Source organism: Octopus sinensis, linkage group LG5 (assembly GCF_006345805.1).
Source record: "Octopus sinensis linkage group LG5, ASM634580v1, whole genome shotgun sequence".
Taxonomy (NCBI): domain Eukaryota; kingdom Metazoa; phylum Mollusca; class Cephalopoda; order Octopoda; family Octopodidae; genus Octopus; species Octopus sinensis.
Window position 1 is genome coordinate 89,397,877 of NC_043001.1, and position 17,735 is coordinate 89,415,611.

Consider the following 17,735-nt stretch of genomic DNA (forward strand, 5'->3'; position numbering starts at 1 on the left):
TGTTCTCTTGTTCCTCTGTGATTAAGTTCTATTATAAATAAAGTCTCTGGCAAAAATGTTGCAATCTTCTTCACTGGTTATGAATGTTAGCAAGCTAACTGATATCTGGTTGTATTGAGGATTTTGACATGGAGCAAAACAAACTGCAAGTCAAACATATGTGGGATACAATGAAGCATGGACCACTGGACTTAGGGACTACCAACTACTTTAAGACAAGTCAAAAGAGTGAGGAAAATTGCTTCAGTATTTGGAGGATTCAATGCTCAATGAGATTGTTGGAAATTGTTCAAGTAGTGGAGAAGCCTTTCGCCAATTTTCGCTCTGGGATCTTCATTTCTGCTTTGGACTGGATTTGCTCAAGGCTCCAACACTGCTTTTCAACAGAAGTCTATAATATAATGAGGAAAACCTTTTTTATTTTAATCCCCAAAATGGCCAGTTTCATAGCTACTTAATGCCCTGAAATCATAACAGTGATAGATTAGATAACCTGAATATTGACTCAATGTTAAGCATCACATTGAGCGGAAGTCTTGTAGCTGTGTGAGCTACCTGAACTTTTGCATCACTCAATTATGATGCCATCTTTGAACACTTCAACTTTTTACAAAATTATTTTGTTCAAAATGATTATGTAAAAAATACTTTCAAAAAAATATTTTTAAAAACATTTCTTTGGCTGCAAATGTAATGTTCAAAGCAAAAATCTGGGGGAGGTTATGTAAGGCAGGAATATGAATTTGTGAATTTTAAATATTTATTTTTATTTTATTTAACTGAATACTAATCTCTGTTTATATATTTCTTTACTACCCACAAGGGGCTAAACACAGAGGGGACAAACAAGGACAGACAAACGGATTAAGTTGATTACATCGACCCCAGTGCATAACTGGTACTTAATTTATTGACCCCGAAAGGATGAAAGGCAAAGTCGACCTTGGCAGAATTTGAACTCAGAATGTAACGGCAGACAAAATACTAATCTGTTTATAACTGGAAAAATGAAATTTGCAAAATAAATTACAAATTGGCAAAGAAAAAAACAAAATCAAAAAGTAAAACTTTTGAAAGAACTAGATTTTACAAAATCATAATCTCATACATAGAAATCCAAAGAATTTTCTGGTTAGTCATAAGTGGGTGCTTATTCTGACATTCTGCTATTCACAGAAATAAGTATTACAACCATCTTATTTGCAAATGATGAGTTGCACAATGGACAGAGAATTTTACAATATATGGCAACTGTTACATGTTATTGCTCTCCATATAGAATGTGAATAGACCTGTCAAACATGTTCTCAATGAAAAGCCAACCTTGACCTCTGGTACAATACTGACAAGACTTAGAGAAAAGTCTCTTAGATGTTACGCAATAACATTGTTTACTCTTGGAAGTGCCTTAGGAGCTGACACACAGTATGTGTAATTATAAAATACATTTATAAAACAGTAATGAAGACAATTTAATTAATCTTAGTAGTCATCACGTATAAACAATGATTATAATTATATATATTTATTGTGTGTTGGCTGAGATGTTTACTTTCTCTATGCCATTTGTTTTGAAGCAAGGTGAAGGTGGGCACAATTGGCATTTTAAAAACTACATCAACAACTCTGTCAAAATGTGTATATAGAAAAGTGTAATGGGAACTGAAAAAGAACAAGAGTAATCCATCGAACTCTTGTTGTTCTCGTTCAGTTTATGAGCAATGTTGTAGCTTATGTTCGTAAAATATATTCACGAGAAGTTTTGTTGAAACAAGAAAAGTTATATGCTCATAGACATACTGATCGATTTTATATATATATAAATATCTTAATGGTCAAATCACAGCAAACTTTTGATTATTTTTTCCGTGTGACTTTTTGTCTATTGATTATTCAATATAATTGTATTATATTTAATAGCAAGATTTTAATAACAAGGAGAGAGTAATTCTTGATATACAATTAAAAAAAAAAATGTGGCTGGAACACCTTTGATCAGGTCTCCTCGATAAAACTCATCTGGTCCTAAACAATAAAAATGCCGTCTTTTATTTCATTCAAAATGAATAATCAATATAAAGAAAATCAAAAATGTACAGTGATTTGATCATTGACGTATTTATGTATATAATCGATTTCTGTCTATGACCATATACCTCTTTTATATTTTATTTAAACAAAACTATTTTGTGTATATATTTTACACCCGTAAACTACAGCATTACTTGTTTTTCGTTCCATAATCATATTTTATATTTCATAGGCAAATTGTCGTGTGTGTATATTTTAAATATATTATTTTTTTATTCACTAATAAATTACTCTAATAAATAAACAAAGCAAATTTTTTGTATTCTCCATGGAAGTTCCAACAATCCCAAATTGATTTAACACAATCTCTCAGAAGAGAGAGAGAGAGAGCAGCAACCAATAGTTTAAGAAACTAGATGCTGGACCAATATCTGTGGACTTTGGAGAGAGACTTTTAATGGTTACTTGACCTATTAGAAACAACAGCCAAATACGCTTCAAATAAAATGCAGTTGTCATAAAAAATTATGAAGGACATATTGGGTGATGTAGTTTCAGACATACTAGGCTTAAAAAGAAGAAAGAGATGGGTCAAGGGCAGAATGCCTTTCATTATAGGCCTGCTCAATCAATGTTGACAGAGCTAAACAACAACAATAATAAAATGAGTAATTCAACAATAACGAAAGAAAAAATAAGAACAGTCTGTTGTTTTCCAATTACTATGTTTTATTTGTTAAAAGTTTGAAACAGAACACAGCTGTTCCAAAGAACAAAAGCAAAGTGACACAGGACAGCTCTGTTCATTGTAGAAGAGTGTGTGTCAAAACATAGTCAAGAATATATTTGTGATAGGAGCTGCTTTTTTTTTTTTTTACAATACTGCATTTTAATAGTCATAACTGTGGAGTCTTGCCAATTGCAAGAATTTTCCCAGCAGTCAAGCTTTCAAACTCTTGTTGCTAAGTTCCTGACATTTAGATTGTTTGCTATTGAGTTCTCTGCATTTTTTTCTTCAGATCCGGTCTCTTTTATAGCACTCTAGAAATCTAACTGGACAGACACATGGTGATATCATTGCTTGAAAATCTGCAATGTAATCAATATAGTTTTATTGGCCACACTTTTTCTGACATCATTACTCAATGTTAAAGATCCTTGTTTGTGAATAAATAAGTTTAGGGATTAATATAGATATCAGATTAATTCATAGAAAGAAAACAGTGAGGATTCAAACTGAGGCAGAGGTCAGCTACATCTCTATTTCAACTGTGAAAGAGTTCCAGTTATTCTAACTCAATGTGTACCCTGTTCATTCTATGAATTAATCTGATATCTATATTAATCCCTAAACTTATTTATTCACAAACAAGTGTTTGTCCAGTGTGTCCCTCTTAAATCTTTAACTACTGATCCCACCGCTTTCATACCCTCACATCTATCAACCACTCCTCTCTGTTATATCAACTCTCTTTCCAATCCTCCTTTCTCTTTTTTTAATATACTATGCTGCCTATAAAAGTAGGAGAGGTATCTCTTTTTATACTCTCTCTTATTATCTACTACAAGGAATGATACTGGACCTGTATACATTCAACCCCTTCCCACCATCATCCCTAAAATCTATGGATATTCTTCATAATGAATTTTAGCATTTATATGTGTGTATGTTTGTGAGTGTGCATGTCTGTGTGTGAATATATGTGCTAGTGTGTGTGTCTTTTTGGCAATATAAATAAAAGAAAAATGGTGGCAGTTGATCTTCCAACTGAGTCAAAGAAACTGTTTTTGCTGTCTTTTTTCTCCTTTGCTAATGCTGTTTGTCAGTCAAAGTCTCTGCCAGAAAAATTTATTTGGAAGAAAATGATGCTCCCCTCCATTGCAACTCAGAGTTTCTTACCATATGCAATTGTACAGACAATAAAAAAGATTATTTAGTATGCTCCAAGAGAGAACACTTTCGAGATGAGTATTTTTGATCAACAATGGTCAGGTGATGGGTTATAGGGCGCAGAAAGAGAAATATGATTTAGTTCAACTCACTCTACAGCAGAAATGCAATGATAATCAAAAACTTTATAAGTTGACACTTCCCAACAACACTCGAAAATGACAAGCTCTTCAATGTAAATACTGTTAAGATTAGCTACAGTTGCTTGGATATCATTGTTTCCCAGATGTCACATTTCAGTGTAAAACGCATTACTAAATACTTCACTCATCCTAACAGCCATCTTACAACTGCAGCACCATCCAAATTTTCCCTTTTACAGGAAATACATTTAAGATCTGATGCAACCAGTTTATATTTTCATTAAGATAAAGAGAAAGAATTCTACTTTTCATTCTCAGTATATCTGGAAATGAAGGAACATAAGAATCAAGAACAATGGAAAATAATGTAATAAAAGTATAATCTCTATGTCTCTCTCAAAAATTCTAAACCTTAACATAACCATGGTAATCATTAATTTGGAAGTCTGGGATCCTACTTCAAGACAAAATGTTTACTATCAACACTGAAATCCAAATTGGCTCACTTCACACAGACTAACCTCCTGTGAAATAATCCAAACAAAGTAGCTTCCCTTGTTACAGGTCATTTATCAGCAGCCTCTTGCTGCAGTAGTAAATTTCCACTGCAGGGGCAAACAGACTGTTATTTAATATCGTCTAGCATCAAATGTTTCCGCAATGGAATGCTACAACTAATCACCTACCATCAACTAATGAAAACTGATCTTGATGGTGTTTTCTTTTACACCACACTAAATCCCTTCATCTTTTTTTTTAAAAAAACATCCACACACCCACACACTTAGACAAACACATACACATACACACACACACATACAGAGGTAGATAGACAGACAAATAGGTAGATAGATAAATAAACAGACAGACAGACAGACAGACAGACAGACAGACAGACAGACAGACAGACAGACAGAGTGTTATTAATTTATTCATAGCTTTTTCTGGCCCTTTTAAACTGGACATAAGAATGCTGTCCAGTTTGAACTTCTGAAGGCCAGTAACCAAGGGGAGAAAGTATTTATTGAGAAAGAGTTCAAGAAAGAAAGACCATGTCAATAACTCTCATAGGTATTCCCAGACTGGTGAGTTTTTTGTGAAGCTTGAAGCCAACAGACTTGTGTTCACCTTGAATGATTGTCTGCCTTAAACAGTTGTTCCCCATGAAATAGATGTCCACTCTGAACTGATATTCAGCTAAAATTGATGTTTAACCTGAAAATTGTGAGAGTAACCCGAAAAAAAAAAACAAAAAACAAAAAAAATCTTGGAAGCAAAAGCTCAAAAATATCTACCAAATTTCTAGGACATGTCTTTGCCCTGGCACCAATGTACCACCACACCTCTACACTGTTAGGTTACTACATCCTCATACCAACTAACTAGCTTATTTAATACAAAACATTTAATTCATACAATCTAAATAATATGGTTATTTCCACATAGATGCCATTTTTCAGCCTTTCTACTTCACCTCCTCTAATTGCTCTTCATTATTTCAAATGTCATACTAAGTTGGCTTGTGTAATTTTCTTCTGTAATCAATCCAAAACGAACATACAATAGAACAACTTTCCACTGGCTCACATCACCAGCACATTTAACAATTGTGTATGGAACAGATCGCATAAACTGAGAACCAAGCAGCAATAGATGTACGTACTATCATTTTTTATTCAAACCCGTATTCTGTTTCACAGCTTCCCCAAAATTGCTTATTTTAAAGTTTAAAGAATCTCGCCCTGAAATAAGTCTAAATTTCCAATAGGTTCAAGCTGAGGTAGGAGACATAGTTAAGAATTTTTCAAAATACCAATTTTACCAGTTTAAATGACAAGAGTATTTATATTTTGTTACACTTTTACTCTTTTGTTTCAGTCATTTGACTGTGACCATGCTGGAGCACCGCCTTTATTTGAGCAAATCCACCCCAGGACTTATTCTTTGGAAGCCTAGTACTTATTCTATCGGTCTCTTTTGCCAAACTGCTAAGTTACAGGGACGTAAACACACCAGCATAAGTTGTCAAGCGCTGTTGGGGGGACAAACACAGACACACAAACATAGACATGCACACACACACACACATATACATATACATATATACGACGGGCTTCTTTCAGTTTCCGTCTACCAAATCCACTCACAAGGCTTTGGTCGGCCCGAGGCTATAGTAGAAGACACTTTCCCAAGGTGCCACGCAGTGGGACTGAACCCGGAACCATGTGGTTGGTAAGCAAGCTACTTACCACACAGCCACTCCTACACCTTAATATTTTTATTATTGTTTTTCAGCTCTTCATATCCTGAGTTCAAATTCCACTGAGGTTCAATTTGCCTTTCATCTTTTTGGAGTTAATAAAGTAAGTTGCAGTCAAGTACTAGGGCTGATGTAGTTGACTTCACCCTTCCCTCAAAATTTCTGGTCTTGTGCCAAAATTAGAAAGAAATTTTATTATTGTTAGGCAGAATCATTAGCATCCAGGCAAAATGCTTCAAGATATTTCTTCCAGCTTAATGTCCTGAGTTCAAATTCTGCTAAGGTTGACTTTACCTTTCATCCTTTGAGGATCAAAAAAATAAGAACCAGCTGAACATTGGGGTCAATGTAACTGACTAACCCCTACCTCCCCCAAATTTTCAGGCCTTGTCTTGTGAATTTAGTTGTAAGGATTATTGTTAGGCTGGTAAATTGGCAAATCATTCAAATGCCAGAAAAATGTACTTTGCAGTATTTTTTCAAGTATTTATTCTGAGTTCAAATCCTGCAAAAGTCAACTTTGCCTTATATCTCTCCAGGGCAGATAAAATAAAATTCCAGTCAAAAAATGGGATTCTATTTAAATGACAACCCTGCCTCTTCTCAAATTTTTGTCAGTTGTATGGCAGAATTGTAGAGGGTTTGACAAAATAATTTTGTGGTGTCTGTTGTGGATTTTTACATTCTGAGCTCAAATCCCACTGAGGTTGACTTTGCTTTTCATCCCTAAGCAGTCAATAAAATAAAGTATCAGATGTCAAGTTCTGGGACTGATGTAATCCATTCACCTGCTTCCTTCAAGGTGGTTGGCCATATGGCTAAATTAGGATATTGGAATTAATGTTTTATTGTTGTGAGTTGTCTCCTTTTATACCCTAAGAGTTCAATTCCCACTCCAAGTTTAAATTTTTCTTTCATCATTTTAGGGTTGATGAAATAATGTACTAGTTGAATATTATGGCTCTATTCCCATCTTTTCCATACAACTTGTGACCTTCTGCATAAGTTAGAAATCCTTATTATAGTTATTACTAGCAAGACCTGTGAATATTTCATGCAATTAATGGTAAACCTATTGGGTTATTTCTGAAAACTTTATCCAAAATACCTGAAAGTGTAGCCTGTGTTGTGTCTGTATCAAAAGATAGTTGCTCATCTGCTAATCATTGCAAAGTGAAAGAAATTGGAATACAATGATTACTTAATACACTTTATATATGCACTTTATATATTTTATGCACAATTTTTTAGACTTAATACACAGCATTCATAAAATAAATATTCACTCTTATTTTTAGCATTCATAAAATAAATATTCACTCTTATTTTCCTATTTCCCCCATAAACAAAAAAAATCCTATACATATGATACAACCTTTAGTTAAATTGCATTTCATGGAATTGCACTCATGTGCATGTGTTAAGAGATAGGTGATATAAAAACTTAGTTCAATTAAAAAAAACAACATTTTTCACTATCCAATCACCACCACCACCACATCATCTCTCTCTCTCCCCTCCTCTCTCTCTCTCTCTCTCTCTGCCTTTCTTTAACCTATCAGAACATCATCCCTCTGCTATAATTATATTTTTAACTCTCTTCCTCTACCTTCAACTAACTTCTTTAACCACATAATAAATATTACATTCCCCCTTCCTCATGTCATGGAAGCTTCTCTCTCCCTTCTTTTTTTCTTTCTTCCTTTTTCTGTCTCACCCTTTGCCTTATCCTCTTTTTCATCTCCTTTTCCTTTCTGCTCCCTTTCCCTTCAACTAATCATGTGAAAGCGTTACACCTCACGTCATGGATGCTTATCTCTCCCTCTTTTTCTCCCTCCCTCTTTTTCTGTCTACTTTCTATTTTTCTCTATTTTTCTCATGAAAGCGTTACTGATGGGCTAAATAATACAATGACAAGCGGAATTATTATAAGATTATTATTATTAGGATATTTAAGGTGGTGAACTGGCAGAATTGTTAGTATGCCAGGCAAAATGCTTAGCGGTATTTTGCTTGTCTGCACGTTCTGAGGTTGACTTTGCCTTTCATCCTTTCAGGGTCAATAAATTAAGTACCAGTTGAGTACTAGGGTCGATGTAATCAACCATTTCCCCCCCCCCACCAAATTTCAGGCCTTGTTCCTATAATAGAAAGGATTATTATTGTTATTATTATTATTATTATTATTATTATTATTATGTTTTTTCCTTCTTTCTTCAAATTTTCTTCCGTTTCTTGCCGAGTATTTTCCATACACCTAGGGCAGAGAAGGGCATTGTATGCATTCCCAGATTACACGCGCAAATTCACAGATAAAATATGTAATTAAAAATTAATAAATAAATAAATTCATGGATGGATGTTATTTTCACAGCGATAGTGCTCTTCTCAGTACATGAGCCGTTCCAGTTAATTTATTATTATTATTATTATTATTATTATTATTATTTTTATTTACTAAAATAAGTTAGAAACCATGGTCCAGGAATTAGATGGTAAATGTTTTTATTTTTCATTTCCTTCGAGAATTTATCCCTAATTAGTGGTTTGGACTTTAACTGTTCTTTCTAGCATAAAGGATTCCTATGATGGAAGCCTCTTAATGTGTTTTAATGTACACTGTATTTTATATGAATCTATATCTATATCTATATCTATATATATATACAGGGGTTGGACAAAATAATGGAAATACCTTAAAATTTCAAACAAATTTATTTTTATATGGGGGTAGGACCGCCTTTGGCAGTAATTACAGCTTGAATTCTATGTGGTATGCACTCGTACAAAGTTTGAATTGTTTCCAAAGGAATCTTTGTCCATTTTTCAGCTAAAATAGTCTCCAGCTCTTGTAGTGGTGACGGTGGAGGATATTGACTCCTTATTTGTTTTTCTAAAATGCACTATAGAGGTTCAATAATATTGAGATCTGGGGACTGTGGTGGCCAGATAAGATGTCCAACTTCACTAGAATGTCATTCAATAACAATTTTAGCTGTGTGAATTGGTGCATTATCATCTTGAAAGATTAAGTTTCCCTTTGGAAATAGTTCTGCAACCATAGGATAAATTTGATCTGATAAAATGCTTAAATAGTCTTGACTATTAATTCTGCCATGAAGGGAAACCATTGGACCAGCGGATTTCCAAGATATAACCTCCCAGATCATCATAGATCTTCCTCCATGTTTAACAGTTGGAAGCATCTGGGTCAAATGCTTCTTTTGGCTGTCTCCACACATATACTTGGCCAGTGGTCAGAAATAGGGTAAAGGATGACTCGTCTGAGAAAATAACATTCTTCCACTGCTCTAGGGACTAATTCTGTAGGTTTTTACACCACTCTAAATGCTTTGCAACATTTGTTTTTGAAAGTAGTGGTTTTCCGATTGCAGCCCTCCTGTGAAATCTGGCTTTATGCAGCTCCCAGCGAACAGTTTTTGTGGAAACTGGGTTCTCAAAGTGGTCATTAAGCTCAGCAGTAATTTTGGGAGCTGTACTTTTGTGATGCTTTCTAACAATTCGTGCAAGAATCTGATGGTTCCTATCTGAAAGTTTTGGTTTTTTTCCTGAGTTTTGCTTCAATGAGGAGGGTTTTTTTCCCCCTTTCTCAAAGGCTGTCATTACTTTCAAGACAGTACTTTTTGATAGACCAAACATTTCGGCTGTTTTCGGCTGTTTTCGCTATGCTAGCACCTTTGAAAGTCAGATCTGTCATTTTAATGAATTTTATTTGCTGTTTCTGATGATATCTGAAAAGAAACAGCAATTTTAGCAAAACATATTAAGCAACACTCATATTAAATCAAAAAACATAAAAATAAACAAGCTTTTGATGGTTTTATAGATATGTCAAAATTATGATGCTAGGTGTTTCCATCATTTTGTCCAATCCCCTGTATATATATATATGCATATACTAGCTGATGTGCCTGGTAATCCCTGAGAAAGCGGGGCTCATCCCTTGGTTTCATTCTCATAATTGTTTCACTAATCCAATACTAGCAATACAAAGTATGTAGCGCTTAAAACGGTTTTTGTGCATTTACATCGAATACCAAACTGTCTTACATAGGATCTTGTTTTTAAGAATTCCCAATAAGTTATGAATACCCAAATTGTGAAGTCAGTTATGTAATAACATGAAATTAGTTACCTGATAGTAAGAATTCAAATAAAGTAACCCTGAAAAGTGCTTTAATACTATAGAACTTAGGAGGAAAAACTAATAAGGTATGTATACTAAAATCGTGAAGCATGTTACATAATAACAGGCTAATCAGGTATGAGATAATAAAAATTCAAAGTAAATAACTCTGAAAAGGGCTTTTGTGCATTCCCAGAGAATATTACCCTCAGCAGCTCTAGTGTTGGTATATTCGTGAATAAGTCACTAACCGAAATAAGTGGATCTATTGTTTAGGAAAATACTATTTACTTGTTTTAGGGTTGTACTGGATAGATTGCGAAAATAACTCTAAGAGTTCAAATACTAAGAAATAAGCATACTCAATTTGATTTATACCAAATAATTTACGAAGATGAAGAGGTTATTTCCTTGGGCTATATTAAGGACCCATTCCAAGGGCAAATGGGTTATTTCCCTTGGATGTTTAACTGAAATATGCTAGTTATATGTAGTAGATATAAGGATCCCTTCCAGGGGCGCTATTATCGATTTTTTTTCAACAATCTAAGTATGTCACTAGGTTTCCACACATGAGTTCTACTCACGTGACAAGTTTCATAAAAATGTATAAAACTCTGTAGGAAGAGTTAACTAACAAACCCACAAACAAACACATCCACAAACAGAATTTTCCACATATGTAGTGCGTGTGTGTATATATATATATTTATGCATATATGTATACATGCATATATATATAAGCACACACACATATACATACATACATACATACACACACACACATACATACATACATACATACATACATACACGCATGCATACATACATACCCTTACACTCGCACACACATCTAAAATTATATTTATATTTATGTGTGCGTGTGTGTGTATATGTGTACTGGGGAACCTCGTTCTCGACTCTGGTAAGCATGGCGCGTCTCATACTTCATATCGTAGTCTTTCAATAACAATAATAAACTTTTATAAAACTATACACATTACGTGTATTTGACTATAATTATAATATAGCTCTAGGAGGACGGACAACAGTGAGAAACAAAACACAGTAAATATCTCCCATCTAAAACATAAAACAAAGGTAAGCTGTATTATTTAGCAGAATTATAATTAATACATCAATTAATATAGTTATTGTCACTTGTAATCTATTTTCTGTCGGTATGTGTGTCTCTGATTTCAGCTTAGCATGTAACTCTTTCCTGTTAGATTTACGTATTCTCATTTATTAAAATACGGAGACCTGCTTTCAAAAGGAAGCCTTTTTTATTTTGGAAAACTACTCGTTGGTGTGTCTTTTGGACTGAATATAAATATACATACTCATATATATATGTGTGTGGTTGGCATCGATGTTGTGTGTGTGTCTTTTATATACAGGTTTACGCGTAGTTCGTAAGTTGTATCCGTCTGAGATGAATTCTGGGTGAGGGTATTTGGGGTAAAGTATCGTATGTTAATATCTGAAATGTATGTATGTATATATTTAAATATTCATATATAATTAAAAGACAAACACGCACAATGAATGCGTGGGGTATATACATATGTATTTTACTTATACGCCTTATAATTGTTACCCTTGTTGAAACGATACTGATGAATGGGTACGGTGTTAAACAAGCAAATGGAAGAACATGAGTTCAAATCTACTACTGCTGTTTTATTTTGAATGTATTGAAGCAGCACAAATGACACCAATATTTTTACATGGCTTCATTTGACCTAGGAGTCTGGTGCTTTACGTCATAGCGGAACAAGGATATTAAGGTTAGACAATGTCCAATATACCAAATTCTGCCACCTACATGTATGTCTTTCAGTCATGTTACATGTCATGCCAAATACATAACCGCATTTAACCCCACCCCACTCCTCATAACATTATTACAACATTGATCCCCATCGCCTGCATACATAGTTTAGGGGGAAAACAAACAACCCACCCACGCGATCAAATTTCCTTGTGGTCGACTTTGCTTTTCCGGGGGTCTTAAAGAGGGCGGTAGAACTCATTCGCTGCTTTGTTTAATACCACCTCCTAGCTCATGAGTCCCTTTAGCGGAGTTTTGTCTACAAGCATTTGGACCGAATTGCTGGTCGATCTAAATCGATCTAAAGTTGCACCACTTCTTAATGCTGTAATACAAGTTGTTCTTATAATCTTCCTCTCCATCAGTCTCTGAGGCCTTGTAAAGTTCAAGGTTACTGCCGTTTCACCTCTCATTTCAACCGTAGAAATATTTTTAAAAACATCAGCTGTTTTAAAGTGAGGATCGTTTCACCTACCTATAAACACTTTCCTACGGCTGATAGAAAAAGTTGCGCAACAGATAAAATATTTGTAGTATAAAGTCCTTTCATGTTGCGAGTTCAAATCATACTATGGTCGAATTTTCCATTCATCTCAACGTGTGTGTGTGTGTGTGTGGATTAATAAAAACAATTACCTTAGCAGGCTCTCAAGCTTCTTCAAATATCACTTGGAAATGAGATTGGAAGGAGCTCCAGGGAACTTGTTGAAGAGTGGGTATGAATGGTGATTATAGTTCAGATGAATGATCTTTCAGTATGCACCTGTAAGCTGGAGAACGGCAAACACCCCCTCATCTGGATGGAGGCGCTTTCCGTTTTTGATAGTCAGGATAACCCTAGATCTCAGGTGTGACGTAATAAGCTTTGGGTGACATTCTTTCTCTACATTTCTTTCCATGCCTTCCTGAACTCTATTCTGTATACCTCTTCCCCATAATATTTGTAATTTGGTTTTGTAATGTCCTCTCATCCATCACCCTTTTGGCAAAATTAAGAAATTATTAGTATTAATAGAGGTGATGGTGTGGTAGAATCTGTAGGTGCATTACAGAATTAAATTTCGTTTGATTTTGCCTTTCATTCTAGGAATCAATAAAATTAAAATCAGGCCTTCTGGGAATGGGGAGAGTCAATAAAATTAATACTAGGATTTCTGATTCAGGCAATTATATCCCTGCACTCCATATTTGCAATTTAATTCAATGCCTGTTAGGTTAACATGGTATAGAGACAATTCCAGAAGGCTGCTGTTCAGGAAATCTGAGAAGGAAGGTTTAGGAGAGATGATTAATATGTACAGAAATTTCAAACATGCTCTTATAGCCCACCCTGATGCCTTGTCACTACCATCTTTATCTCTCTAGCTCCATATTAATTATTTCCACCTACTCTTATATATAATATACCTCATGTACAGTAAAAAAATCTGTTCAGGCCCCATCCTTCATACTCTCACCTTTCATCATCTAATATAAAGTTGCTTCACTCTTTACTGTAGCACCACTCAGTCAGAGTGAATCTCAGTCTTGTGAGCTACATGGGACCCCATTGCATCTATGTCACTTTTTGTTAATATTCTGCACATATTAATTGCTATGTAAGCCTTCACTCAGATTTCACTATTTCATTATGTAATACTGAGGTACAGGAAGACACGACATGGCATATGAGTGTTTTCGGTAGTTTGCCAATTAGCCAAATGATTTTTCTTTAGAAGTTTGTGTGTATAGCAGATATATCAGTAACAATCTAATGAAAAATGACAATAGTGATCATGACAGTGAGGTGGTGGTTGTGTTGGTGTTGCTGATGATAAAATGAAAATATTTTTAGGTAGAAATGAAATATCAATAATAATTTTTTTCTCTTTTTCTCTTCCATGTTATCTTTGCTGTTTGTGTAATAATGACAGCAATAGCAGCTGCTACAACAACTACAACAAAATATGGGGGCAACTGAATTGTTTGTGATAGAATTAGCCGACAATCAAGAATGTTATTATTCTGGCACTACATTAAGTGGCGAGGTTAAAATTGATCTGGCTTACCCACTAGATGTGTCTGGTAAGTGGCCTTTTACAGAAATTTCCATTATTGTTTCTTCCTTATTTTCTTTTTTGTCGTTATCTGGCTCCAGGTCAGCCTAGCTTGAGTAGAACTATATCATCCAATGCTTTCCATCCATGACCATTCCATCTAGTATTTTTTCTTTTTTCTTTCTTTCTTTATATATATATATATGTATATAGTTGTAAGTGTGGCTGCATGGTTAAAAAGCTTGCTTCCCAACAGTCAGGTTTTGAGTTCAGTATCACTGTGTGGCACCTTGGACAAATGTTTTCTACTATAGTCCTGGGCTGGCCAAAGCATAATGAATGGATTTGGTAGATGGAAACTGAAAGGAGACTGTTGCAAGTGCTCCTGGTAACATGCAACCCTGTACAATCTGTTGCATGGTTGGGCCATTGGCAACTAGATTGGTAATACCACTTAGCCTGCTTGGTCAGTAAGGTGATTTTTGAATACTCTGCAGGTTGAAAAACAAGATTCATCAAAAGGAAGATGAATTCAGAAGAGCTGATGGCCATCCACTTAGATGATATACATGTGTAAGTACGTGAGTGTGTGTTTGAATGTGTGGGAACTTATAAATTCCTGGTTTGTGACCCAAGTATATATTTAGCCTACTAGGGTGGGTTGAACTCTAAGCTGTAGTAAAGGTAACTAATCCAAGAGATAGAGAACTCTAATAGGAAAGTCTGAAATATGTTCATTGAGTTTATGGCAAACATTTGCACCAACTTTCTGTTATCAGCATTCCCAAAAAGGGTGGCTGGTCCAACACAAGCCATTCATCACTGAAAAAAGAAAGAAAAACATCATCTGTGTGGGTAGTCTAACAGTTGGCTATTGGATCCTCATATGCAAACTCAACAGGAAAATCCAGTGTGTGTGTGTGAGAGAGAGAGACCTTGTCTTGATATCAAGTGATGGTTGTTAAAAAGCATCACTGTTATATGATGGTTAGCTGAAAAGTTCATAGGCTGACTAAGATATTCTTATGGAATGTGACCAAATGAAGTTTATTTTTCGACATAGTTCCCCTTACAATCTATATACTTCTTCCATTGGTGTTGCAGTGCTTGGATACCATTGGTGAAGAAGCTTTCATCCTGTTGCTCAAAAAAACTCAACAGATATGACATCATCATCACTGCAATACTGGTTTTCAGCCAAGTGATTTTTCATGTTAGGGAACAGATGATAGTAAGATGGGGTCAAATCACGAGAATAGGGAGGGTAATCAACCAAGGACTTGTGGGTTAGAGAATTATCCTAATGAAACATGATGCTTTTTATCAGTTTTTCTGAGCATTTGTTCTTGATAGCCTTTTATAACTGTCTCAGCAAGATGGCATAGCATTCCCCATTGATGGCGTGGTCCTTTTGAAGATAATCAATTAGCACAAAGCCTGTAGCATCCCAAAACCCAAGGCCATCACCTTCCCTGCAGATGAAATGATTTTAGCCTTCTTTGGAATGGATGTTGAGGGGTGTTTCCACTGCATGGATTGTCTCTTTGTCTCTGACTCAAAGTGATGAAGCCAACATTCATCATGGGTTAGGAAACATCCAAACAAACCAGCTGGAAATGCTTGAAATAATGTCAGATTTTCCTGTGATGTGATCTTCCTAGTGCACTTTTGATCAGTTGTCAGAAGACATGGCACCCACCAAGCAGAAACCTTTGTCATGCCAAATTCATTGTGTAGAATATTCCCAACTGTTTAAGTGTTTAAGTCTGCAAGTAATCTGGATGTGTTATGCTGTGTAGGAACTTATCTTGGCTTCCAAGATGTTAATGAGTTGTTAGACATTTTTCTCACCCCACTACAATAGAGAAATGCTATATTGCTGTTGCTTAACCCCCAGATCAGCCCTAAAATGATTCATGAGTTGAAGGTGTTGGGTGTGAGATCAAATGCTTTGAAGAGCCATAGAATTAGAAACCAGCAATGTACTATGTGCATGGTCACGTGACCTACTAGAAATATTATCTAAGGCCCTTAAATTACATCTTAAATTTTTTTTTTAAATAAGAATATGAACAATATATTGGATAATGTAGTCCCAGAAGCACTTTTATTGAAAAAAATAAAAGATGGTTACAGCTAGAACACCCTTGATTATAAGTCTGCTGAATTAGGGCTGACCAATGTCTAAACACTGGCAAAGAATGATACACGAGATAATATAATCCTAGATATATCATATCTCGGAAAAAAAGATGTGATGGTCATATCTGGAACAATTTTGATTGTAGGTTTGCTTGATTGTCAGTTTGCTTGATTAACCAAAAGCCAAGCAACAAAGCAGAACATACTGGATAATACAGTCTTAAGTATACTGTGTGCAGAGCTAACCATCAATAACAAGGGAGAACATATTGGATAATGTAATTCTAGATATACTATGCCTGAATAAAAGATGGAGTGGTCACAGCTGGAACATCTCACAGGGCTAAATAACAATTCACAATGTGTCATATTTCTTTGCAGGTATTACATTAACATTTAAAGGCTATGGCAAAGCTAAATGGACATCTTCTGATTCTAACAATGATGATATTGTGTATGCATCTTCCAGTACTTATATGGATGAGAGAATTACTTTATATGGAACTCCTGGTAAGTCATAATCAGCCATTCTATTCTTTTCTACGACCACACCTTTTGTATAGTAACTCCTATAATTATCATCATCAGCATCAACGTCATTTAATTTCCCTCTTTCTATGTTGGTATAGGTTGAATGATTCAACAGGAACCAATAAGCCAGTGAGCTATGCTGAGCTTCAGTATCTGCAGTACTATTCACTCGGGTGATATAAATGATATCATTTATCCCAAATGATATCATTTATCATACCTCTTCTTCCTCTTTGACCTACTCCTATTTCCTACACTTCTCCTCCCCCAAACTGATATTCAATTCTATACAGTCACACATGTTTTAATGTTAATTTTTCCATGCTTACATGAATCTGACAAACTTCATTGAAGCAGAATTTTGACTGCCGGATATCATTTCTGTTGCCAGCCCTCACCCGTTTCCAAACAAGGTAATATTTCCCCATGAACGAACATGTTTTCATGGAAGATTGGAAACAAATAACACCTCTTGTCTGATGGTGATGCTTGTTTACAATTACTATGTTACATCAAAACAAAATGTACAAACACACTTACACACACGTATGTGTGTGTATGTGTCATCATCGTCATCGATTTTCTAACATTATTGCGTTCTCATCGCAAGCATCTACATCATTATTCGCAGAATGGTTGGTATTAAGAAGGGCATCCAGCCGTAAAAACCCTGCCAAAACAGACACAGTAGCCTAGGGTAGTTTTCTACCTTGTTGGCTC

General features: G+C 35.1%; 1 protein-coding gene across 2 annotated transcripts in view; it reads left to right on the forward strand.

Moving 5' to 3' along the window:
* The first annotated feature begins 5,045 nt into the window (after positions 1–5,045).
* The window catches only part of LOC115211630, a 39,534-nt gene continuing 26,844 nt past the window's right edge, over positions 5,046–17,735 (forward strand). The window contains exons 1-3 of one of the 2 annotated variants that reach the window (XM_036502920.1): positions 5,046–5,720; positions 14,220–14,370; positions 16,866–16,994. In XM_036502920.1, the coding sequence (XP_036358813.1) occupies positions 14,253–14,370; positions 16,866–16,994 (247 nt within the window). In that variant the 5' untranslated portion in view covers positions 5,046–5,720; positions 14,220–14,252. Of the gene's footprint in view, positions 5,721–11,370; positions 11,574–14,219; positions 14,371–16,865; positions 16,995–17,735 lie in introns of those variants that run through there. The other variant, XM_036502919.1, reaches the window with a different exon arrangement.